This window comes from Bufo bufo, chromosome 9, assembly GCF_905171765.1.
Source record: "Bufo bufo chromosome 9, aBufBuf1.1, whole genome shotgun sequence".
Taxonomy (NCBI): Eukaryota; Metazoa; Chordata; class Amphibia; order Anura; family Bufonidae; genus Bufo; species Bufo bufo.
Genome location: NC_053397.1, coordinates 64,960,440 through 64,983,547, shown reverse-complemented (window position 1 = coordinate 64,983,547; position 23,108 = coordinate 64,960,440). Strand labels below are relative to the sequence as shown.

Sequence of the window (23,108 nt, the reverse complement as noted above, 5' to 3'; positions counted from 1 at the left end):
TCAGCAGCTGACATGTTAAAAAAAGCCCACACTGCGGAGCCATGTGCCGGCGTCCTGGGAGCACCAGAAGTGACTGTACATGGTGGATGGCTCGCTCCAGATACATTTGCAGTCTGCTTTTTGCCTCCTGACCCTGCGAGCTCTGCCTGCTTCTCCTCCCTTTCTGCTGCTCTGTCTCTCCCTCTGAACTCTCCTCCTTTTCCTCTCTTGTGGGCACCCATGTGATGTCCATCGAAACGTCATCATCGTCACCTTCACCACCACTGACATTTGAGATCTCTGAGTAGGCAGCAACAGCGGGGACCTCCCTCCTTGGGCTGATCTGGGTACTGTCATCAGACCGCTAGGGTGGCAGCCGTTGCTACCTCCTCTTCCTGATCTGATGTCAAGAATGGCTGTGCATCGGTAAGGTCTGGGAATGTATGGGAAAATAATTCCTCTGACTCAAGTGGATGGGTTATGGTGGTGGTGGTGGTGGTGTCTTTGGGGGTGCACATAGCAGAGAGTGAGGAGGTTGCAGATAAGGAGGATGAGGAGGGTGCAGAAACGGAAGGCTGAATGAGCTACTCAACCAACTCTGGTGCGTCCTTTAAAGTAATCGCATGTGCCTTCTCCAACTTCCCACTTAGGCTCCGGCCTGGTGCACCTGGAACGGCCTGCCTCTTCCTCTGCCTGTCATTTTCAAAATGACCCTGTGCCCCTAGTCCCTAGAGAAGAGCAGTATTTGTGGAAGCAGGTATATCGCAGGCCTCAATCAATATTTGGTGGAAACAGTTATATCAAACCCCTTAATCAGTATTTTGTAGAAGCAGGTATCTCGCAGGCCTCAGTCAATATTTGGTGAAAGCATTTATATCAATCCCCTTAATCTGTATTTTGTAGAAGCAGGTATATCAATATTTTTAATCAGTATTTTGTGGAAGCAGGTATATCAATCCCCTAATCAGTATATGTGGAAGCAGGTATATCGCAGGCCTCAATCAATATTTTGTGGAAGTAGGTATATTAAACCCCTTAATCAGTATTTTGTGGAAGCAGGTATCTCGCAGGCCTTAATCAATATTTGGTGGAAGCAGGTATATCAATCCCCTTAATCAATATTTGTGGAAGCAGATATATCGCAGGCCTCAATCAATATTTGTTGAAATCTGGTATATCAAACCCCTTAATCAGTATTTTGTGTAAGCAGGTATATCGCAGCCCTCAATCAGTATTTTGTGAAAGCAGCTATATCAATCCCCTTAATCAGTATTTTGTGGAAGCAGGTATATCGCAGTCCTCAATAAATATTTGTTGGAAGCAGGTATATCAAACCCCTTATTCAGTATTTTGTGGAAGCAGGTATATCGCACCCCTCAATCAATATTTGGTGGAAGCAGGTATATCGAACACCTTAATCAGTATTTTGTGGAAGCAGGTATATCACACCCCTCATTTTTTTTTTTTTTGCCACAACAGTTATATCACATCACCCTGTTTATTTGGGGCAACAGGTATATCGCAGCCCTCAATCAGTATTTTGTGGAAGAAGGTATATCACACCCCTCAATCAGTTTTTTTGGAGGCAACAGGTATATCACACCCGTTGCAAATAGTTGTTCCAATAGCGCTTGTCCCTCTATATAGCTGCAGTATAGCAGCAGAACCGCACACAACTGCTGCACAATACAAATGCACTATATACTTTCTATGTTACAAAGTATATTATAAGTATATTACACCCCTCAGTATATCACACCTATAGATAGCACACCTATACCAGTTCTCAAAAGGACCTTTGTGGCCCTATTAGCTAGTGTTTGGTGTCCCTAAAAGCCTGTCCCTACTCTACAAAGCAACCTCTCATGTAAAATGGCTGCCAGATCGGGTTCTGTGATAGGGTGGGGGTGTGTCTATGTGCTGAAACGTCTCAATTGGCTGTCCTGTCCCACCTGATGGATGTGTCATGGGTCAAAGTTCGGCACAATGCAAAAGAATATGGGGCCGGCGGACATCGCCATATGTTCACATGTTTGGCGAATCGCGAACGTGCAAAGTTCGCCTCGAAACGACCGCCGGGCGAACCGCAAGGCCATCTCTAATAACTGACCCCCATTGTGCGGGTCCAAATCACTAACTACATGAATGCTATCACTGACACTGATTCTGTTCTTTCTTTTGCTTGTTTTCTAGTCGAAGAACACATCCATCGCCAAGACTCTCCACCGTTATCTGCCCGTCAGAATCCTCCCTGTCAGAGTAACCAGGGTTAATGTGCACTAATAGTATACATGTAGCATACTCTACCAACTGATTTGATGTCACCATCACCTGGCTGCTTTCAAAGGGCATCTGTCAGCAGATTTGTATCTATGAAACTGGCCGACCTGTTAGGCTACTTTCACATCTGCATTTTTCTTTTTCCGGCATTGAAATCTCAATACCTGAGAGGATCTCAATACCTGAGAAAAACGCTTCCGTTTTATCCCCATTCATTGTCAATGGGGACAAAACTGAACAGAACAGAATGCATTCCGTTCCATTTGGTTGCGTTCCCATACCAGACAGAAAACCGCTGCAAGCATGGGATACGGAGCAAAACGGATCTGGCATGACACACAATGCAAGTCAATGGTGCCGGACACATAACAAAATGGATCCGGCGTCCATTGACTTTCAATTGTTTTAATGCCGGATCCGTCATTGCTTTTTGAAAGATACCGGATCTGTTCGTAGTGGATGCAGCCGGTTGTATTATCAATAACGGAAGCGTTTTTGCTGATCCATGATGGATCAGGCAAAAACGCATATGTGAAAGTAGCCTTACATGTGCACTTGGCAGCTGAAGGCATCTGTGTTGATCCCATGTTCATATGTGCCCGCACTGCTGAGAAAAATGAAGTTTTATATATGCAAATGAGCCTGTAGGAGCAAATGAGCCTAGAGGCTCTGCTCTCTCTGAACTTTGATTGACAGGCCAGACAGGTGTTTTCACTTTCTGGCTCTTTCAATCAAAGCGCAGAGGGTGCACCAGTTGCAGAGAGAGCAGAGCCTCTAGGAGTAATGGTAACGCCCCCGATGCTCCTAGAGGCTCATTTGCATATTTTAAAACTTAATTTTTCTCAGCAATGCGGCACATATGAACATGGGACCAACACAGATGTCTTCAGCTGCCAAGTGCACATGTAACAGGTCAGCCGGTGTCATAGGTACAAATCTGTTGTCTCCCTGTTTCTTCATTTTATGTTTTTATGTTGTATTTGATCGGTTTGGGAATTTCTGGAATAAATTAATTTCTTTGTTGTTTATTACTATGCCTGCCGACCAATGCGGCCTGCTGAAGGTCACCTCCACATCTCTGCCTGTTATCTGCTTGTGTGTATACTTACAGAATGACATCCTCGCTTCCTGATAATTCCTGCTATACAGTATTTGCTTTTTATGTCTTTAACCATCAATTAAATTCTGGAGCTGGAGGAAGTATCTTGCTTCTGTAGTCACGGAGTTTTATTTTTTTTTTTATCGTCACCGGCACAGCTACATACAAGTTGGACATTTCTGCCCATGCATTATCTAAGCTCTATATAGCAATGGGGTCCAACCCGTGATTCTGCAGCTATCGGACGGCAGGACTCGTACTTGCAGTATTTTGGTGGATGCTTTTTTAAGCCAAAGGTAGGTTCACACATGGCAGAATTGTTGTGGACATTTCTGTGACGGTCCTACTCATCTGAACGAACCCATCAAAATACCCTGGTTCTGATAAACAAAACTGATTTTCAGTTGCTGAAATGAGAGCAACAAAATCTGCCGCGTGTGAATTCACCCTAATTTGACAATCCGTGGCAACAAAACCTACCCATAGTTGGCAACTGTCTGCAATTTGGTGGGACTGTCCCTGATTTTTAGAGACAGTCCCAGGAAAATTCAGGCCGTCTTGGGCTGAAATGGGCAGAGCTAAAATAAACCCTGCCCATAAGTGGGCATTCCTGGGCGGGGGTGGGTCATTCTCAGAGGCGTGGCTTAGATGCCTCGATTTTACCGAAGGGCTCATGAACATGAACGTACTTTTCTTCTGTTTCCCTTCGTTTTTTTTTTTTACAGGTCTGTATGTGGAACCATTCATTTCATTGGGGCTTGAAAAAAACAGAATGACTCAGTGTACATTCCATGCCCGTGTGTCCGCGTGTCTTTACCAAAAAAATAAAAATAGAACATGTCCTATTCTTGTCCGTTGTGACAAGGGCAGGCATTGTTCCAATGGATCCCCAAAAAAAACTTATGTCACACGGATGTCATGCGTTTTATTTTGTGTTTCCGTGTTTTGAAGACCGCAAATTACATACGGTTATGTGCATGAGCCCTAAGGCCTCATGCACCCGGCCGTGCCTGTATTGCTCACCGCATCACAGATGCGGACCCATTAACTTGAATGGGACTGGATCCCTTGTGGCAGCTGCACGGGTAGTGCCCGTGCATTGGGGACTGCAAATTGTGTTCCCCAATGAACGGAACGGCCGAGTGCATGTGCCCTAAGGCTGCGCTCACAGTTGCGTCAGCTGTTCCGACAGGCTATTCCATTAACTTGTTCCGGCATTAATGCCGGGTGTTTGCTCAGCCGAAGACTGACATTTACCTTTAGGATAAGAAGATAATTTGAAGGTGATATTAGGCGTTTTCTATCAATGGGATAACAATCGGGTGTGAGTGGGCGCCCTGTTTTATTTATAAAACAGGAATCTATCAAAGTTTGAGCTTCACAACACATGTATGTGGAAGTGTATCATGGCATGAACAAAGATTTCTGAGGACCTCAGAAGAAGCGTTGATGCTCATCAGGTTAGAAAACAAACTCTAAAGAGTCTGAACTCCACCAATCCACAGTCAGAGTGTGTAAAAAAAAAGGAGTAAATTAAAGACCATTATCCTCGCCCCCCGGAGTGGTCAACCAACAAACAACACACAAAGAGCAAGGTGTGTAATAGTCTGTAAGTTCAAAAAGGAATTTAAGGTAACCTCTAAGCAACTAAAGGTCTTTCTCACATTAGTTAATGTTCTCCATCAACAGGACAATGAACCAGGGGCGTTACTATCATTCATAGGGCCCCATAGCAAAATAAGATGGGGCCCACACTACTTAGTGTGAGAAAATTAAAACAGCAGCATAAGTAGCAATAAATAAAGGTATGTATAATAGCATCAAGTATCAGAAAACTTGCATTATAGCAAAAATCCACTATATTGTTATTTCCCACAAAAAGTTAGAATGTTCTTATACCTGACTGGGCCCCCCCAACCTCTAGGCCTCATAGCAAGTGCTATGGCTATAGTTACGCCCCTGTACTGGTGTGCATGGCAGGATTGCAAGAAGAAATCCACTGCTCTTCAAAAAGATTCAAAATATATTGCTGCTCATCTGCAATTTGCTATACATCACCTGAATAAGCCAGAAGGCTACTGGAACAATGTTTTGGGGACGGATAGAACTTTTTGGTTTAAATGAGAAGCGTTATGTTTGGAGAAAGAAAAACAGCAGGACTAATCAACAATTACCAAAAATGTTTAGTTGCCGTTATTGCTGCACAAGGGGGTCACACAGATACTGAAAGCAAAGGTTTACATACTTTTCCTACTCACAGACATGCGATACTGGATCATTTTCCTCAATAAATAAATGACCAAGTCTAATATTTTTGGACCACTGTTTGACTTAGTTATCTTTATCTACTTGTGTGAAAATCTGATGTAGTTTTAGGTCAAATGTTTGCAGAAATAGAAAAAAATTCTTTCAAGCGCCACTGTATGTGGAATTCCGCATCAGTTTTTTCGGGATCTTTTTTTTGGGGATCCGCAATTCCGTTTCTGAAAAAAATAGAACACGTCCTATTGTTGTCTGCAATTGCGGACCAGAAAAAGCGTTTTCTATTATAGTGTCTGTGATGTGCGGTCCGTAAATTGTGGATCGCACATTGCAGGTGTCCGTGTTTTGCGGATCTGCAAAAACACTTACGGACGTGTGAATGGACCCTTACTGTATAGAACACATCCAGCACATGCATGTGAACCATGGGACGTGTGAATAAGCCCTTACACACAAAGTTATCTTTCCACAGCTAAATCTGCATGAAAATCCACACCACAGTCCGCTTCTGGTACTTGACAATTTTATTGTAACTTTTGCTGTGGGTTGAGCTGCAGATTTAATGCTCTTTATGGCAATGAGTGCAACAGACAGGAGATGTTGGAGACTTCGTACCATGCCTGGAGTCTGCAGATAATTTTATTTGTGCTCGGATCGGCTCATGCTGAGAGGGTACCCTACCCAAGCCTATACTCCACCCCCCCAACCTAGAAGCAGCAGAGTTATGCCGGAACTGCTTATCGAAGGGTAGCCTAAAGGGGGCTACCCCAATGATGAGACCTGAAAGAAGGGAGGGCTCCTGGGTGGGTTGAAATCGTTCGAACCGACAAGTGGGGGGAGGAGGGCCAGGTTTAAATAGTGAACGCCCCGCCTCCCCTCACACAAATGCGGCACTCTTAATTGCCTACCACTTGTGCTCGGATCGGCTCATGCTGAGAGGGTACCCTACCCAAGCCTATACTCCACCCCCCCAACCTAGAAGCAGCAGAGTTATGCCGGAACTGCTTATCGAAGGGTAGCCTAAAGGGGCCAAAAGAACCATGCATAGGAGTTAGAAAACTTGATAACAGAAACTACAGACCAAAACTCGAAAGCCAATGATATTTCGTATAAGGATCCGGGATATTACGCATGGAACACGCGGAACTGCGACAACCCAACCGTTTGATGACATGTACTGGCACCTTATGCATGGACACGGCCGCTGCCGCGCCCATGCGGAAGGAATGTCCTGTGATCCAGCGAGGACCGACCCCTGAACCTGTCAACTAACCTGAAAGTACGTAAGAAAGGCCGCGGTGGTTAGCCGGGCATTGCCTAGTTCGAGTACGGGAGAACATGCCGCTTGGACTAAATACTACGCAGCCAAGCCTCCAAGGCCTGCACCGGACACCATCTGCTGTCCGTGGGAAAGTATCTGACCGCCACTGGTAGCCCCGGCCGTGACGTCTTGGACGAGGCCAAGGTGAGGACATAGATGGACCCGCGCCGGATGAGCTGACCTTTCCGCAGGCACCCAGCCAGCGTATTGGTGCCCATGAGCTCCCCTGACCTGAGGAATCCATGGAAGGCCAGGTACAAGGCTGTTTCTACCAGAGCGCTAACCTGTGGCCCGAACGGTTTGCCCCTGCAGTTTGCCTGTCACGGCCTGAACAAGCTACCGGTAAATGGCTGACGCCCATGTCGTTTCACAACAGACATCTTGCGCAAACCCTTCAACGCCGCTTTGATCGGGTGGGCGGAGAAGAGTGACGGTAGGTCCGGATGTAGCCTGTACCAATGGTGCTGAATACCTGCCATGTATAGTTAACAATGCTATAGGACAGGTTTAATTGAGAGTGGCAAAAACCCTGACAAAGCCCAATAGGTGAGTGATAGGCCCCCTTTTTTTATTTTTTTATTTTTTTTAATCTCCATGCGTGAGAGACTCTAATAGCGGAGTCCTGTGTGTAAACCTAAAGCGGAGAAGCCATGCGTGAGAGACTAATGGCGGAGCCATGCATGAGAGACTAATGGCGGAGTCATATGTGTAAAACTAAAACGGAGAAGCTCTGCGTGAGGGACTCTAATGGCGGAGTCATATGTGTAAAACTAAAACGGAGAAGCTCTGCGTGAGGGACTCAGATGGCGGAGTCATTTGTGTAACCTAAAACGGAGAAGCCATGCGTGAGAGACTCTAATGGCGGAGTCATATGTGTAAACCTAAAACGGAGCAGCCATGCGTGAGAGATTCTAATGACGGAGTCATATGTGCCAACCTAAAACGGAGAAGCCAGGCGTGAGAGACTAATGGCGGACTCGTATGTGTAAAACTCACATTGAGAAGCCATGCGTGAGAGACTCTAATGGCGGAGTCATATGTGTAACCTAAAACGGAGAAGCCATGCGTGAGAGACTCAGATGGCGGAGTCATATGTGTAACCTAAAACGGGGAAGGCATGCGTGAGACTCTAATGGCGGAGACATATGTGTGAACCTAAACGGAGAAGCCATGCGTGAGAGACTAATGGCGGAGTCATATGTGTAACCTAAAACGGAGAAGCCATGCGTGAGAGACTCTAATGGCGGAGTCATACAGGGAGTGCAGAATTATTAGGCAAGTTGTATTTTTGAGAATTAATTTTATTATTGAACAACAACCATGTTCTCAATGAACCCAAAAAACTCATTAATATCAAAGCTGAATATTTTTGGAAGTAGTTTTTAGTTTGTTTTTAGTTTTAGCTATTTTAGGGGGATATCTGTGTGTGCAGGTGACTATTACTGTGCATAATTATTAGGAACCTTAACAAAAAACAAATATATACCCATTTCAATTATTTATTTTTACCAGTGAAACCAATATAACATCTCAACATTCACAAATATACATTTCTGACATTCAAAAACAAAACAAAAACAAATCAGTGACCAATATAGCCACCTTTCTTTGCAAGGACACTCAAAAGCCTGCCATCCATGGATTCTGTCAGTGTTTTGATCTGTTCACCATCAACATTGCGTGCAGCAGCAACCACAGCCTCCCAGACACTGTTCAGAGAGGTGTACTGTTTTCCCTCCTTGTAAATCTCACATTTGATGATGGACCACAGGTTCTCAATGGGGTTCAGATCAGGTGAACAAGGAGGCCATGTCATTAGATTTTCTTCTTTTATACCCTTTCTTGCCAGCCACGCTGTGGAGTACTTGGACGCGTGTGATGGAGCATTGTCCTGCATGAAAATCATGTTTTTCTTGAAGGATGCAGACTTCTTCCTGTACCACTGCTTGAAGAAGGTGTCTTCCAGAAACTGGCAGTAGGACTGGGAGTTGAGCTTGACTCCATCCTCAACCCGAAAAGGCCCCACAAGCTCATCTTTGATGATACCAGCCCAAACCAGTACTCCACCTCCACCTTGCTGGCGTCTGAGTCGGACTGGAGCTCTCTGCCCTTTACCAATCCAGCCACGGGCCCATCCATCTGGCCCATCAAGACTCACTCTCATTTCATCAGTCCATAATACCTTAGAAAAATCAGTCTTGAGATATTTCTTGGCCCAGTGTTGACGTTTTAGCTTGTGTGTCTTGTTCAGTGGTGGTTGTCTTTCAGCCTTTCTTACCTTGGCCATGTCTCTGAGTATTGCACACCTTGTGCTTTTGGGCACTCCAGTGATGTTGCAGCTCTGAAATATGGCCAAACTGGTGGCAAGTGGCGTCTTGGCAGCTGCACGCTTGACTTTTCTCAGTTCATGGGCAGTTATTTTGCGCCTTGGTTTTTCCACACGCTTCTTGCGACCCTGTTGACTATTTTGAATCAAAAGCTTGATTGTTCGATGATCACGCTTCAGAAGCTTTGCAATTCTAAGAGTGCTGCATCCCTCTGCAAGATATCTCACTATTTTTGACTTTTCTGAGCCTGTCAAGTCCTTCTTTTGACCCATTTTGCCAAAGGAAAGGAAGTTGCCTAATAATTATGCACACCTAATATAGGGTGTTGATGTCATTAGACCACACCCCTTCTCATTACAGAGATGCACATCACCTAATATGCTTAATTGGTAGTAGGCTTTCGAGCCTATACAGCTTGGAGTAAGACAACATGCATAAAGAGGATGATGTGGTCAAAATACTCATTTGCCTAATAATTCTGCACGCAGTGTATGTGCCAACCTAAAACGGAGAAGCCAGGCGTGAGAGACTAATGGCGGAGTCGTATGTGTAAAACTCACACGGAGAAGCCATGCGTGAGAGACTCTAATGGCGGAGTCATATGTGTAACCTAAAACGGGGAAGCCATGCGTGAGAGACTCTAATGGCGGAGTCATATGTGTAACCTAAAACTGAGAAGCCATGCGTGAGAGACTCTAATGGCGGATCCGTATGTGTAAAACTAACACGGAGAAGCCATGCGTGAGAGACTCAGATGGCAGAGTCATATGTGTAAACCTAAAACGGAGAAGCCATGCGTGAGAGACTCAAAAATGTATTTTTTTATTTTTTATTTATATATATATATATATATATATATATCAATATCAACCACTTAAGCAGCTCTCGTATGGGCACAGCTCTGAGTACGAGCATGAAGAGCATGGTATAACGCAGATCACCTGCACGGACTAACTAACATCCTGTGCCTAAATAAGGGCTCTTTCACACTTGCGTTATTGTCTTCCGGCATAGAGTTCCGTCGTCGGGGCTCTATGCCGGAAGAATCCTGATCAGGATTATCCTAATGCATTCTGAATGGAGAGTAATCCGTTCAGGATGCATCAGGATGTCTTCAGTTCCGGTACGGAACGTTTTTTGGCCGGAGAAAATACCGCAGCATGCTGCGCTTTTTGCTCCGGCCAAAAATACTGAACACTTGCCGCAAGGCCGGATCCGGGATCAATGCCCATTGAAAGGCATTGATCCGGATCCGGCCTTAAGCTAAACGTCGTTTCGGCGCATTGCCGGACCCGACGTTTAGCTTTTTCTGAATAGTTACCATGGCTACCGGGACGCTAAAGTCCTGACAGCCATGGTAAGTGTAGCGGGGAGCAGGGGAGCAGCATACTTACCGTCCGTGCGGCTCCCCGGGCGCTCCAGAGTGACGTCAGGGCGCCCCAAGCGCATGGATCACGTGATCACATGGATCACGTCATCCATGCGCATGGGGCGCTCTGACGTCATTCTGGAGCGCCCGGGGAGCCGCACGGACTGTAAGTATACCGCTCCCCCGCTCCCCGCTCCTACTATGGCAACCAGGACTTTAATAGCGTCCTGGGTGCCATAGTAACACTGAAAGCATTTGGAAGACGGTTCCGTCTTCAAATGCTTTCAGTACACTTGCGTTGTTACGGATCCGGCAGGCACCTCCGGCAACGGAAGTGCATGCCGGATCCCAACAACGCAAGTGTGAAAGAGGCCTAACCTCCTTGGAACCTAATGTACGGCCGGCAGCAGGAAGCCAGCCACCGCCTATGATCTGCTCCCCCTGACCGAGCCTAGTACTCCTTTCCCTGATCCCTGCCTACCTAACGGCACGGCGGCCCGTGCCAGACTTTATTGAAGATGAGGAGCCTTACCCCCCAGCCGCGTGGGGAGCTCACGCTGCTCCCTGGCAGAATGCACCAGTGCGGGGGAGCCCCCCTCCTCAGCTAGGGCCGACCCACCGCCGGCTGGACACGCGTACCACGTGGGGAGCAGCGCCACTCCCTGGCAATGTGCACCGGATCAGAGGGAGCCCTTCCTTTACCGTGGGCCCCGGCCCCCGCTGGTTTAAACCGTGTGCCGCGTGAGGAGCCGCACAGCTCCCTGGCATTGTGCGCCGGTGCGGGAGTGCCCCCCCTCACCTAGGGGCTGGTTATTGTGACTGGAACCCGCTGGGAGACTGAAGCCTAACTGGACCTACCTGTGACCGTGAAGGCTGACCTCCCAGGCCGTGGCTGACCCACGTGCGTAGTCGTGACACAACTACCCGTAGATGCCCACCCAGTGCCTGTAGTTAACGGGAGTGCGACCGAGTCTGTGGATGTGACCGACTAGCCCCTGTAGTCGTGAGGGGACCCTACATCGAGAGTAGCGGTAACGGACCATCGCCTGTAGACGTGGTAGTATTACCTCATGAGTCTGTTGACATGAGACTAATGCCTGCAGTCGTGGCCGGTCTTAATAATGAGTCTGTAGTCGTAACTAATTTGTGCCTGCAGTCGTGGCAGGGCTTTAGAGCGGGTCTGTAGTCGTGACAGACTGATGCCTGCAGTCGTGGCAGGACTTTATAACGAGTCTGTAGTCGTGACAGACTGATGCCTGCAGTCGTGGCAGGGCTTTATAACGGGTCTGTAGTCGTGACAGACTGTTGCCTGCAGTCGTGGCAGGGCTTTAGAGCGGGTCTGTAGTCGTGACAGACTGATGCCTGCAGTCGTGGCAGGGCTTTATAAGGAGTCTGTAGTCGTGACAGACCTGGCAAAGCAACATTCCTATCTATACCATCATTATTATTATTATTATTATAATTTTTTTTTTTTTTTTCTTTCCCCCCCCACCAAAGGCCACGACTGTAGGCGCCACCCTGTAAGAGATGCGCCAGAGGCCTGGACATAAAATAGTCCACCATCCCCCGTGCCTATGCAGGAGAAAAGAGGGGGTTGGCCCCCGCATGCACCACCCCTGACTCACCTGGCGGCCATGACAGCCACGAACCCCACAGTATCGTAAGTTAGCCCACCACCTGTGGACCTGAACAACCAAGAACAGACGTGTGAGTGAGCGCACGCCAGCTGGGCGACACTTCACTCATGCCACCGCTCCCTAGCTAACCACCGGATTATTGTGACTGCGCCCAAACCAACCCCCTGACTGACCGTATGGGCTTACGGGCGGCCCGGCTGCGTGCGCAAAGTGACGTGGCCAGCCCCCCTCCTTGAAGCCCTCTTTATATTTGATCCTTGAACATATTCCAAATTTTATTTAAATATTTTTTTATTTTTTTATACTCCTGCCTTAGTACATAGCCACTGTGCCTGAGCAGAGGAGCCCTGCACCTGGACTGCAGTACCAGTATGGGCCTGTAGGTGTCGACCATCCCCCGCCCTCTCTCAAGCCAGGACCTGCTGGAGCGCAGCAAGCCAGTGATTCCCTTCTAGGTTAGAATTAACCATTGAAATCATAACTTGTTATACAGTGCACATGTCTGAGTATCTGCTTATCTCGTCTTGCCTGAGTTTGGCGCAGTAAAGAAGACGAGTTTATTCTGCAGCGGATTCCTAGACATGACTGAAAGTCACATAAGCATGTCCACCTTCACAGCCTCGCTAATTGTAATTACCAGGAGAACGTGCATCAGGATCGGCTGTGAGGGATTTGCGCTCCGCCATGTGGAACATTGCATCCCGTGCCCACCGCTATCGACTATTTGTACAGGGAAAGCCGCGGCGTATTAATTGCCTATAGGTTTCGGCTTCCGCCCCCTGATCCTGCAGCTGGACCTCCGCTTACTGATTGCAGCTAATGAATAGATCCCTGTGTGAGCGGACGGCGTTTTCCTCTACGGCGGAACGTTCTGATACGGGAGTGAGTGATATATAACGCTGCGTCGTGGAGCCGACGGCCGGCGTGACCGATGCTCAGGGTATGCGAGCGGACGTCGTGACCCGTCGCTGCTGAGCCACAGGTGAGGGGTGCCCGCCTGGGGGACGCTGCATGTGGGAGCGGGGGTGCTTAGCGCAGGGCCTGGAGCGGATCGGGGTGCCTGTCTCGGGGTGCCGGAAGCGGTCGGGAGTGCGGGCAGTCTCCAGCGCAGCTGGGGACCGGCGGCACGCTCGGAAGCCCCACATGTTATACATAGCGAGACGGGTGTGCAAACCACCCTGCCTACCTAATCACCGTAGCGACGAGCTCGACGCAGCCGATCCCCCGATCCTCCAGTGACGCACGCCCTTCTGTGGCACCAACCCACAAGCCGATTCGAAATCGTTCGAACCGACAAGTGGGGGGAGGAGGGCCAGGTTTAAATAGTGAACGCCCCGCCTCCCCTCACACAAATGCGGCACTCTTAATTGCCTACCACTTTACAGTGTGAATGAATACGCTTTGTTAAAAACTCATTCACCGACATTGTCCTGTATTTTGGTGACGAATTCCAATGCAGATTTTGCAACTGGAATTCCAGAAAAAAGCATGCGATGTGTGAACAATCCCTTGTGGAACTCGTATAGTAAGGTTTCCGTTTCTTACTCACTCAGAGCCACACTTTGCTATGATCCTCATTACTGTTCAGCTTTTTAGTTTTTTTACTGCTCCATTAGTTACAGTCGGTTGCTTTGTTGTATCTAGAAGATTGGAGAGGGTGTAGGACCTGCCCTCTGCACCGTAACCATCCTGCTTACAGGGAAGTGTACAGAACCTACCTTCATAGAGGATCTGACGCACCTGGATAGTAAGACTTACCTTAATGTCATCTCACCCCATGGCAGACGGCTGCAGAGCTGGAAATGCCAGGAAGGTAAGAAGCAGAACATAGCAGCTCTATGGGGTTGTGAGAGAAGCTGTACCTGGGCAAGGTGTGTCTATTTCTAAGGAAACAAGCTTTACAATGGCTTCCTTCCAGAAGTGTCTCCATGACTGGTGTAAATCACTGACCACTGGGATTTAACCTTACCACAGGCGACACTTTTTACACGGGAGCTGCACCTGGTTTAGTTCCTGACACCCCCGGAAAATAGAAAGCCTAAGAACTCACGCATATGGCCATATTTTTCTTCAGGATGCTAGGTTTTCTTCACAGATGGCACACTGACCCATTCATTTTTATGGGACTATGAACGCCTCCTTTTTTTCCCCACAATACAAGTTTACCTTTTGCAAACTTTCTCATGTGTATTTCTACTGGGAGCTATCAGCGCAGCCTGTGTAGAGTCTGTTGGCCCCCACCATTAACCCTGGCGAGGGCAGCAGGGACTGAACAGAGCCCACACCCTGTGGGAGCCTGGCACTGACTGATGCTTATCCCCATAGATGCAGGAGTCAGTAGCCACAGGGGCATGCACCCGCTCTGTCACCATCGCGCCCCCTCCCCCAGTGAATGCCATTGTAGCGTGCCTCCCATGCCATAGGCATTGCCCAGGCCCCCAACCACCCAGATCCTTCTTCACCCTAGGCCTCTAGCCACCATATCTCATAATTTATTTATTTTTTACACTATGATAATATACAGTGGCATTAGTTGGCTGTATACATCAGGAAATCCTTTCGACATACACCTCTGATATACACTTCAAAGGTAGTGTGAACGTAGCCTTAGGGGTGTACAATATGTGGGGGGGATACAAGAATGGAACTGCATGGTGCTACAATATTTACAGGCAGCAGTGCTCCGGTCAGCAGGCACCAGAAATAGGGAGAAAGTTGTTTTTAAAGGGTTTCTACCACCAGAAATACCGCTATGTAGCTGACTGACATTAGCGTTTTCCAATATGCTAATGAGCCTCTAGGTGCTATGTGGGCGTAGAATCAGCACCTAGAGGCTCCGTCCACTCACGCTTTATCCCGCCCAGGTCCTCCGCCTAGGCCACCCCGCTCCTCTTGATTGATGTCCAAGTTCCACGCAGCGTTGAGGAAATCCCGCGCCTGCGCCGTTCACTTCTGTATTCGGCGCAGGCGCAGTGAGTGAAGGCCGCGCTCCTGGTGCCGGCTTCCTCACTGCGCCTGCGCCGACTACGTCACAGTGAGGAAGTGTATTTTAGGAGAACGGCGGCAGGGACACAATTATAAATCACACTGTTATGTACTGCTGACAATAGCACATCACTAATGTCAGTCAGCTACATAAGGCCCCTTTCACACGGGCGAGTATTCCGCGCGGATGCGATGCGTGAGTTGAACGCATTGCACCCGCACTGAATCCTGACCCATTCATTTCTATGGGGCTGTGCACACGAGCGGTGATTTTCACGCATCACTTGTGAGTTGCGTGAAAATCGCAGCATGCTCCTCTTTGTGCGTTTTTCACGTAACGCAGGCCCCATAGAAATGAATGGGGTTGCGTGAAAATCGCAAGCATCCTCAAGCAAGTGGGGATGCGGTGCGATTTTCACGCACGGTTGCTAGGTGACGATCGGGATGGGGACCCGATCATTATTATTTTCCCTTATAACATGGTTGTAAGGGAAAATAATAGCATTCTGAATACAGAATGCGTAGTACAATAGCGCTGGAGGGGTTAAAAGAATAAAATAAAATAATAATTTAACTGACCTTAATCTACTCGTTTGCGCCGCCGGCATCTCTTCTGTCTTCATCTGTGAGCAATAGGACCTTTGATGACGTCACTACGCTCATCACATGATCCATCACCATGGTGATGGATCATGTGATGGACCATGTGATGAACGCAGTGACGTCATCAAAAGGTCCTATTGCTCACAGATGAAGACAGAAGAGATGCCGGCGGCGCGAACGAGTGGATTAAGGCAAGTTAAATATTTTTTTTTTTTTTAACCCCTCCAGCCCTATTGTACTATGCATTCTGTATTCAGAATGCTATTATTTTCCCTTATAACCATGTTATAAGGGAAAATAATACAATCTACACTACAACTAACCCAAACCTGAACTTCTGTGAGGGTCTGGGTACCACAGTCGGTTTTTTATCACGCGCGTGCAAAACACATTGCACCCGCGCGATAAAAACTGAACGTAATGCAATCAAAACTGACTGCAATCGCGTTCGCCGCAATGCACAGGGACGCATCCTGACACGCTCGTCTGCAAGGGGCCTAACAGTAATTCTGATGGTAGAAACCCTTTAAACAAGTAACTTAAAGGGGTTGTCCGGGTTCAGAGCTGAACCCGGACATACTGATAATTTCCTCCAGGCAGCCCCCCTAATGTTAGTTTCAGTGCATTTCATGCTCCGATGCGCTCCCTTGCCCTGCGCTAGGTCGCGCAGGGCAAGGACTCTTTTGTTTACAATAACACACTCCCAGGCAGAAGCTTCCGCCCAGCAATGTGTTTGGTGATGTCACCGGCTCTGATGGGCGGGCTTTAGCGCTGCCCTAGCCTGTAAAACGGCTAAAATCCGCCTATCAGTGCCGGTGACTTCACCGGGCTTCCTGACAGCGCTATGGGGAGCCCTGTTCATCACCGGAACTCCAGAAAATACCTTTGCCCTGTGCAATTTAGCGCAGGGCAAAGGAGGGCATCGGAGCATGAAAAGAAAAAATCTCAAAAAACTTGCAATCTCACTCCAGGAGAAGGATGGAGTAGGAAAACTGGAGTAGCTTTTCTAGACAAAAGTGTTAGGTCTAAGGATAAGACAGATTTATCAAGTAACATAAGACATTTGATAAATGTCTCCAACAAAGACTCAAGCAAATCTGACTTCAAATTTTCCCCTCATGATAAAATTCCCCCCATGGTCCCTTTCACATGACCCATAATCCTTATGTTAAAGGTGTCTTCCCCGGAGATAGACTGTCACGTCCAGCTTTTGGCCCATCTTAAAGGCAGAGATACGTGACAGAGATGTGAGCTCCTTGGTTACACAGTAGTTGCAGATCTCTAGTCATCACCTACAATAAAATAAAATTGGAAATGCTGATCGGAACTGTAAAGGTGGCCAATTTCGTGGGACAGGCTGACCATCTATCTATTGGGTATGGAGGTGTTAGAGGGCTCCCGAAAGAGGCCAAGCACAAGAACTGCTACTTATCATGCAGAAAGACATAACTACAGAAGAACGTGTATTTTGTTAAGATATAAAAGAAATGATCTTGTAGGATGGAGTTCTGATTCCCTCTAGTGGTAAGAAATGAACATGACTCCTCGAATAAATGAAGTGAAATGCAAGACATTTATTTTGATAAAAACCCGACCATCTTACATCTCCAATGACTTGAACACTTCACTTGCCATTAAATTAAAATATATACATTTAAAAACAATGTGAAATATACATTTTATAAACAATTAATCAAGAAAACGAGAAAGGTCTTCCTTGATTTCTGCCTCATCCCAAGGTCCATGAATGTTGTCTTTGAAGAGTTGTAACCTGATTAAACAGTATGGACATAGAAACGCCACTGACATCAGCAGCAGGAAGAAGAGAAGGGCCCCGACTCCAGATATACTCAACAGTCCAGCCACAGAGAACAAAGCAAAAAAAAATGTCACACAAATATATGTACGGGGAGTGTAAGCCCTTAGTTTTCTCTGTAGACTGGGCCACAGGGCAAAAATCTGGATGGCAAAGGTCACCATGGTAAAAGCATGGAGGGAGCGGGGAAGTCGGGAAGCCAGACACACGGAAGCAAAAATCGCCATATTTATTGACACAGTGCTTGAGACAACTGCCGCATTGGCTCCATAATCAAAGAAGACAAGATGTCCTATAAGCATCAGAACAGACATGGCATATATGGTGTCTGTGCTGATTGACTCCGTCAAGGTCTTCAGTACAGGAGAGAAACCATATGTAAATGCTATAAACACCAGAGAACTCTTTAAGTCATCCCAGCGGGTCCGACCACATTCCTTCCGGCCTGCACCTTTGTCAACGGCATCAAAGAGAAGGTAACCAAGCAGCGTGAAGGCCAAACCAACCCCACACAGCTTCTGAGGGGAGAGAAGATCTTGGTCCATGTACCACCAAATAACGGAGAAGGAACAGACGCTGCACAGCTGCTGAATGACCATGGCCGATTCAAAGACCACAGTCCAGTAGCTATAACGTCGCACATAGATGTTCTTCCTCAGTTCTTCCAGGAATCTCTTATCAACATAATTGTCTGGAAAGGGCTGCCGTTCATACAGGACCTTCTTCCATCTTGGAGGATCGCTCACAGGGTCTGGTGGAGCACTACTTTCCCATTTTACACTTGTATATGGTCCAGAGTTGGGGCTCTGCAGAACTGGACTCATCTTAGATCTTCAGAAGATGGATTTTAAAAGTCGATTAAAAAAATCATTACCTGCAATAGAAAAATATTAAAATACAATATTAAGTTCAGCGTAAATCCATAATCTTTTTAGGATCAACATATTGAACTTGTCTTTTTAAAAAAAAATCTGATCTGAGTTCTCCAATGGAGTATGAAAGATACAAAACGCAATGGTCACCATTTGATCACAGAGCGCTGGGAGGTGACCACAGGCTTGTGGAAAGATAGGTCATCAGTATCTGATCGGTGGGGGGCTGACACATGATCAGCTGTCTGAGAAGGCACTTGTAGTTACCCTAGGCCATGTTATATTACATTTAAATCGGTCACATGTCCTAGGAGCAGCTGAGCCCTATTGAAGTGAATGGGACTGAGCTGTGATACCAAGCACAGCCGCTATACAATGGACAGCGCTGTGCTTGGCGAGCTGCGAGAAGGCCGCGGCACTACTGCGAGTGCTGCCTTCCTAAACAGCTGATTGGCGGGGGTCCTGCGTGTTGGACCCCCACCGATTAGATACTGATGACCTATATAGAGGATAGGTCATCAGTTAAAAAATCTTAGAAAACCTATTTAAATTATAGAGCTGGTTAGTGAATGTAATGTAAAATGTGGAGATAGGAGAGGGTCTCGGAGGTCCTAGCAATAGGTAACAAATGTTCCCAATCACCTACTTTCCTTCAAAGAGGCATCCAGTTAAAGGGGTTCTGCAGTTTGTTTAAACTGATGATCTATCCTCTGGATAGATCATCAGCTTCTGATCGGCGTGGGTCCGACACCTGGGACCCCCGCCGATCAGCTGCTTGAGAAGGCAGCGGCGCTCCAGCATTGCCGCGGCCTTCTCACTGTTTACCGCAGGCCCAGTGACGTCACGACTAGTATCAATGGCCTGGGGGCGTGGCTAGGCTCCATTCAAGTGAACTGAGCTTAGCCCCGCCCAGGCCAGTTGATACTAGTCGTGACGTCACTGGGCCAGCGGTAAACAGTGAGAAGGCTGCGGCGCTTCTATAGCACCGCTGCCTTCTCAAACAGCTGATCGGCGGAGGTCCCGGGTGTCGATCATCACTGTGCATGTGCAACCACCCTCCATTCAGTTTTTATGTGGCTGCCGCAAATAGCCGAGCACTGGCTCGGCTATTTCCGTCGGGCCCATAGAAGTAAATGAGAGAAGTGGCCGGTCATGCGCGGTGCGCTCCCATTCAATTCTATGGGGAGAGTGCTTGGTGGTGGTCCTTTAGCCACCACTTTGCGGGCCTCTGTTCCCAGCGGTGGGACCCGCACCTATAAGACAATAGGAGCATATCCTAGAGATATGCCCCCATTATCTGTGATGAGACAACCCCTTTAACGTCACTGTGTGAAATTTTCCTTGCTTGTTACTGCTTAGAGTGCCTTCACATATATTCGGCATAGTTTCCCTAGTGATTTTTGATCTGACAGGTCCGGGTCCACACCCCACCCAAACCTTTAGAGAACTGGAGGGGAGGTTAAGTGCAAGGCATCCAGCTTCTGGCATTCTCAACCAGGATGGTTCTGGATTGATGGACATATGTGAACACACCCTTAGAATAAAGCCAGAACACCACCCCACGAGCTAAACAGGAGAAATAGGTTTTATAAATGGCAGAAGTCAATGTCCATAAAAAGGTGTAATCTGCTACTACAGATTATACATTCAGTCGTGTAACATAGTAACATAGTATATAAGGCTGAAAAAAGACATTCGTCCATCCATTTCTACCTGTTATCCTGCAAGTGTAAACACCTTGCTTGCAGTTCCTTTGGTCCAGCCTCCATTGATACATGTTGACCTCCACTTTTAATCGCATTGTAACCTTTCCCATGGTACACACAGGACATATTATCAAAAAACAGCCCCCTCAACAACAAAAAAAAAATCAACCCTAGTGATGAGTGACTGGAACCAAGGTCACTTGCAAATGGGGTTGTCCACTACTGAATCTTTGAGGTCCATTTGTGTCCACATTGTGACCGATCCTGGGCCCACAGAAGAATCCTTTGGTGCTTTGGTGTGTCAGTCTGACCCTTCACTCCCAGTTGGACAGACACTACAGTAAGTCTAAAGCTCTTCTCATACTTCATTTATTTTCTCTAGGTGGCAATTTTAAACATTGACAGGATACCAAGACCAGAAGAGTTCTCATGGCAATCCAATGGAAGAAACACATCTCGTGCTATTCTACAGCATAGGAAAAGGTGAATAATAAGTACTGTGTCTGCCCAAGACTAGTTGTGTGATATGATACAGTAACCTGGAGGAAAAAAAAGTGTTAAAGAACCTTTAACCATTTCCCTGCCAAGGATAAATCTCATACGGCCTTGCTACTGATGGCTGGCTCTTTGGCTTTATAGTTTTAAAACAAGACCAGGATTGCAGCGCTAGCCCCGAAATATCGGGAGCTACAGCATTTTAGAAACCGGTCCCAGTAAGGGCAGCATATATAACCTGATTTATAAGGGCTATATCTCCCGATCTAGAGGATCTTGTTTTAAAGCTTAAACTGTCAGCTTTAAAACACAGCCCAAGATATGCCCTAATAAAGCAGCGCTCCCCCTTAAGCCAGCTGAGATGTCAGCCATGTCTAACCGTACTTGTCCATAGGGTGATGATAACATGGATTTTTGTTCATGTTATCAATCCCAATTCCCCCATCAATCAGAAAGCATATTCTCACATATGGGGGGGGTCTATTTTCCCCAGAAAAGGAGTGAAAAGAGCGCTTGCTCATCTAATCACCTCTCTGTGCCTAAGTAGGCCATTTACTGACACCTTGACACACACGTTTACCAGCGTCCAGATCACGGTGCCAAACAAGTTCCACTAAATACACTACACTACAATAAAGTTTACATTTTACACTGTCCATATCATTTTGATACCCAATCTTTAGAGTAAGATATACAGACGGCTTCTCTAGCCATATCGTTACGCTCTGCAGTAACAGCAATAATGAATATCCCTAGAGAGGAGGATCTGATATATTTCTGACAAATGGATGAAGCAAGTCTCGCAATATTTGCAGCAAGATTGCAAAGACCTCAGCAGAGCCCATAACTTTACACTAGCACGGAGGCTATATTGTCAATGAAGTTTTTAAACTAATCGGGTTCGGATACAGCAGTTCGAACCAGATTTGCTCAACACTAGTCATCATATAAAATTATTTTCAATTCCCAAATATATTTTTTTTAAGCAACAGTATTCAGACGCTTTCAGACAGGTATAATACAGGGGCCTTTTTTTTTGTGCCCATATTACAAATGCAATACCCGGACCTTGCGCTGTTCATCAGAATGAGAGGTATGGCACTCTAACTCATTTTCTGATGAACTGTAGGAGGTTCTGGTGTGGTGTCCATAATACGGGAGTAATAAAGCACCCATATTATATTATACCAGGCTAAAAGAATGGCCTTATTTAATGCATTACATTAGGTTTAGAAATGTATACTATTAAATTAGGATTACCAGTTTGTACAGGGGGATGGAAGACATTACCAGGGATGGCTGAGCGAGTGATGGCATGAGTGACTGTCGCCATCTTATGTCCTATGGACAGCATGTATACAGCCCATACATAGGCTTCCATAGAGAAACTGGTGTGAAGTATAATGAGATACAGAACAGACTGTGTGATCTCTCCTCCTCCTGAAGAGCATGCTATGGGTGATTCTTCACCAATCTAGAAGAAGACAGGGGGATCAGACACAGCATGCACTCTTCCCTGACAGAAGCAGCACAACCAGCTAGGTAAAGAAATGCACAGACTCTACAGAAACTACATTTTTTAAATGAAGGATATTTAGGTAGTTCTCTAATATTGCCTTTAGAAAGCAAGTGAACAAAAAATGCTGTGCACAGGAGCCCATGGCCTATATGTCATAATCCAGGTTTATATTGATGGACTCGGTATCAGTGGAATGTATTGTAAGTAACATATTTACAGAATTACCAGCTTTTTGAATAGAATAAAGGGGTTTTCTGGGACCATTTTTTTTATTTTTATTGTCTCTTTGTTTCAATACTAGCTTGTAATGTTCCCCCAAATACAATTTTTTGCACTTCACTGGTTCCTCTTTGTAGTTCATGAGGTCCAGGCTGCACTGCTGGTTGTTTACATGCCGGACTTTAAGGTTCAGCTTCTTCTGACAGGCGCTCTCCTCCAAATCCAGCAAGAATAGCCCTGCACAAACCTCCCCACAAGCTCTGCCCACTCCAAGCTCCTGCTCACGCTGCCTCCCTGCACCCTCGAGACTCCCAACTCACCCTCCTGCACTTTTCTCGCACCTCTGCTGGCTCATGGCCAACAAGTTTTCACCAGCTCCCTGCTTCCTCCTATAATTGCTCTGCACCATACAGATAGGTCTGGGATTATTAGGCATGTACTGCAGCGAACTGACTTCCAATGTGGAAGTCACCCCCCAGTACACATGCCAGTAAGACAAGTGCCAGGAAAGTGCTGCTTACCCATCCAAAGCTTCCAGCCAGCAACGTATGTGATGTCAGTGATGATGCCTGTACATTGCCCGGAAGATCTCAGATCCGGCACAGCATGCACAGATAGA

The 23,108-nt window shown here is 46.8% G+C and overlaps 2 protein-coding genes across 3 annotated transcripts in view; one reads left to right on the top strand and one right to left on the bottom strand.

Annotated features, from left to right (window-relative positions):
• Nucleotides 1-2,374, top strand: part of DNM3 (dynamin 3) — a 377,707-nt gene extending 375,333 nt beyond the window's left edge. Inside the window, 1 exon segment of the mRNA XM_040407594.1 lies at nt 2,173-2,374. Coding sequence (XP_040263528.1) covers nt 2,173-2,242 — 70 coding nt within the window. The 3' untranslated portion in view covers nt 2,243-2,374.
• A 15,050-nt stretch (nt 2,375-17,424) lies between these two features.
• PIGC (phosphatidylinositol glycan anchor biosynthesis class C) overlaps nt 17,425-23,108 on the bottom strand; it is a 48,103-nt gene continuing 42,419 nt past the window's right edge. For both annotated transcript variants that reach the window (XM_040408316.1, XM_040408317.1), the window contains exon 2: nt 17,425-18,552. In XM_040408316.1, coding sequence (XP_040264250.1) covers nt 17,552-18,502 — 951 coding nt within the window. In that variant the 5' untranslated portion in view covers nt 18,503-18,552 and the 3' untranslated portion in view covers nt 17,425-17,551. The remainder of the gene's footprint in view (nt 18,553-23,108) is intronic.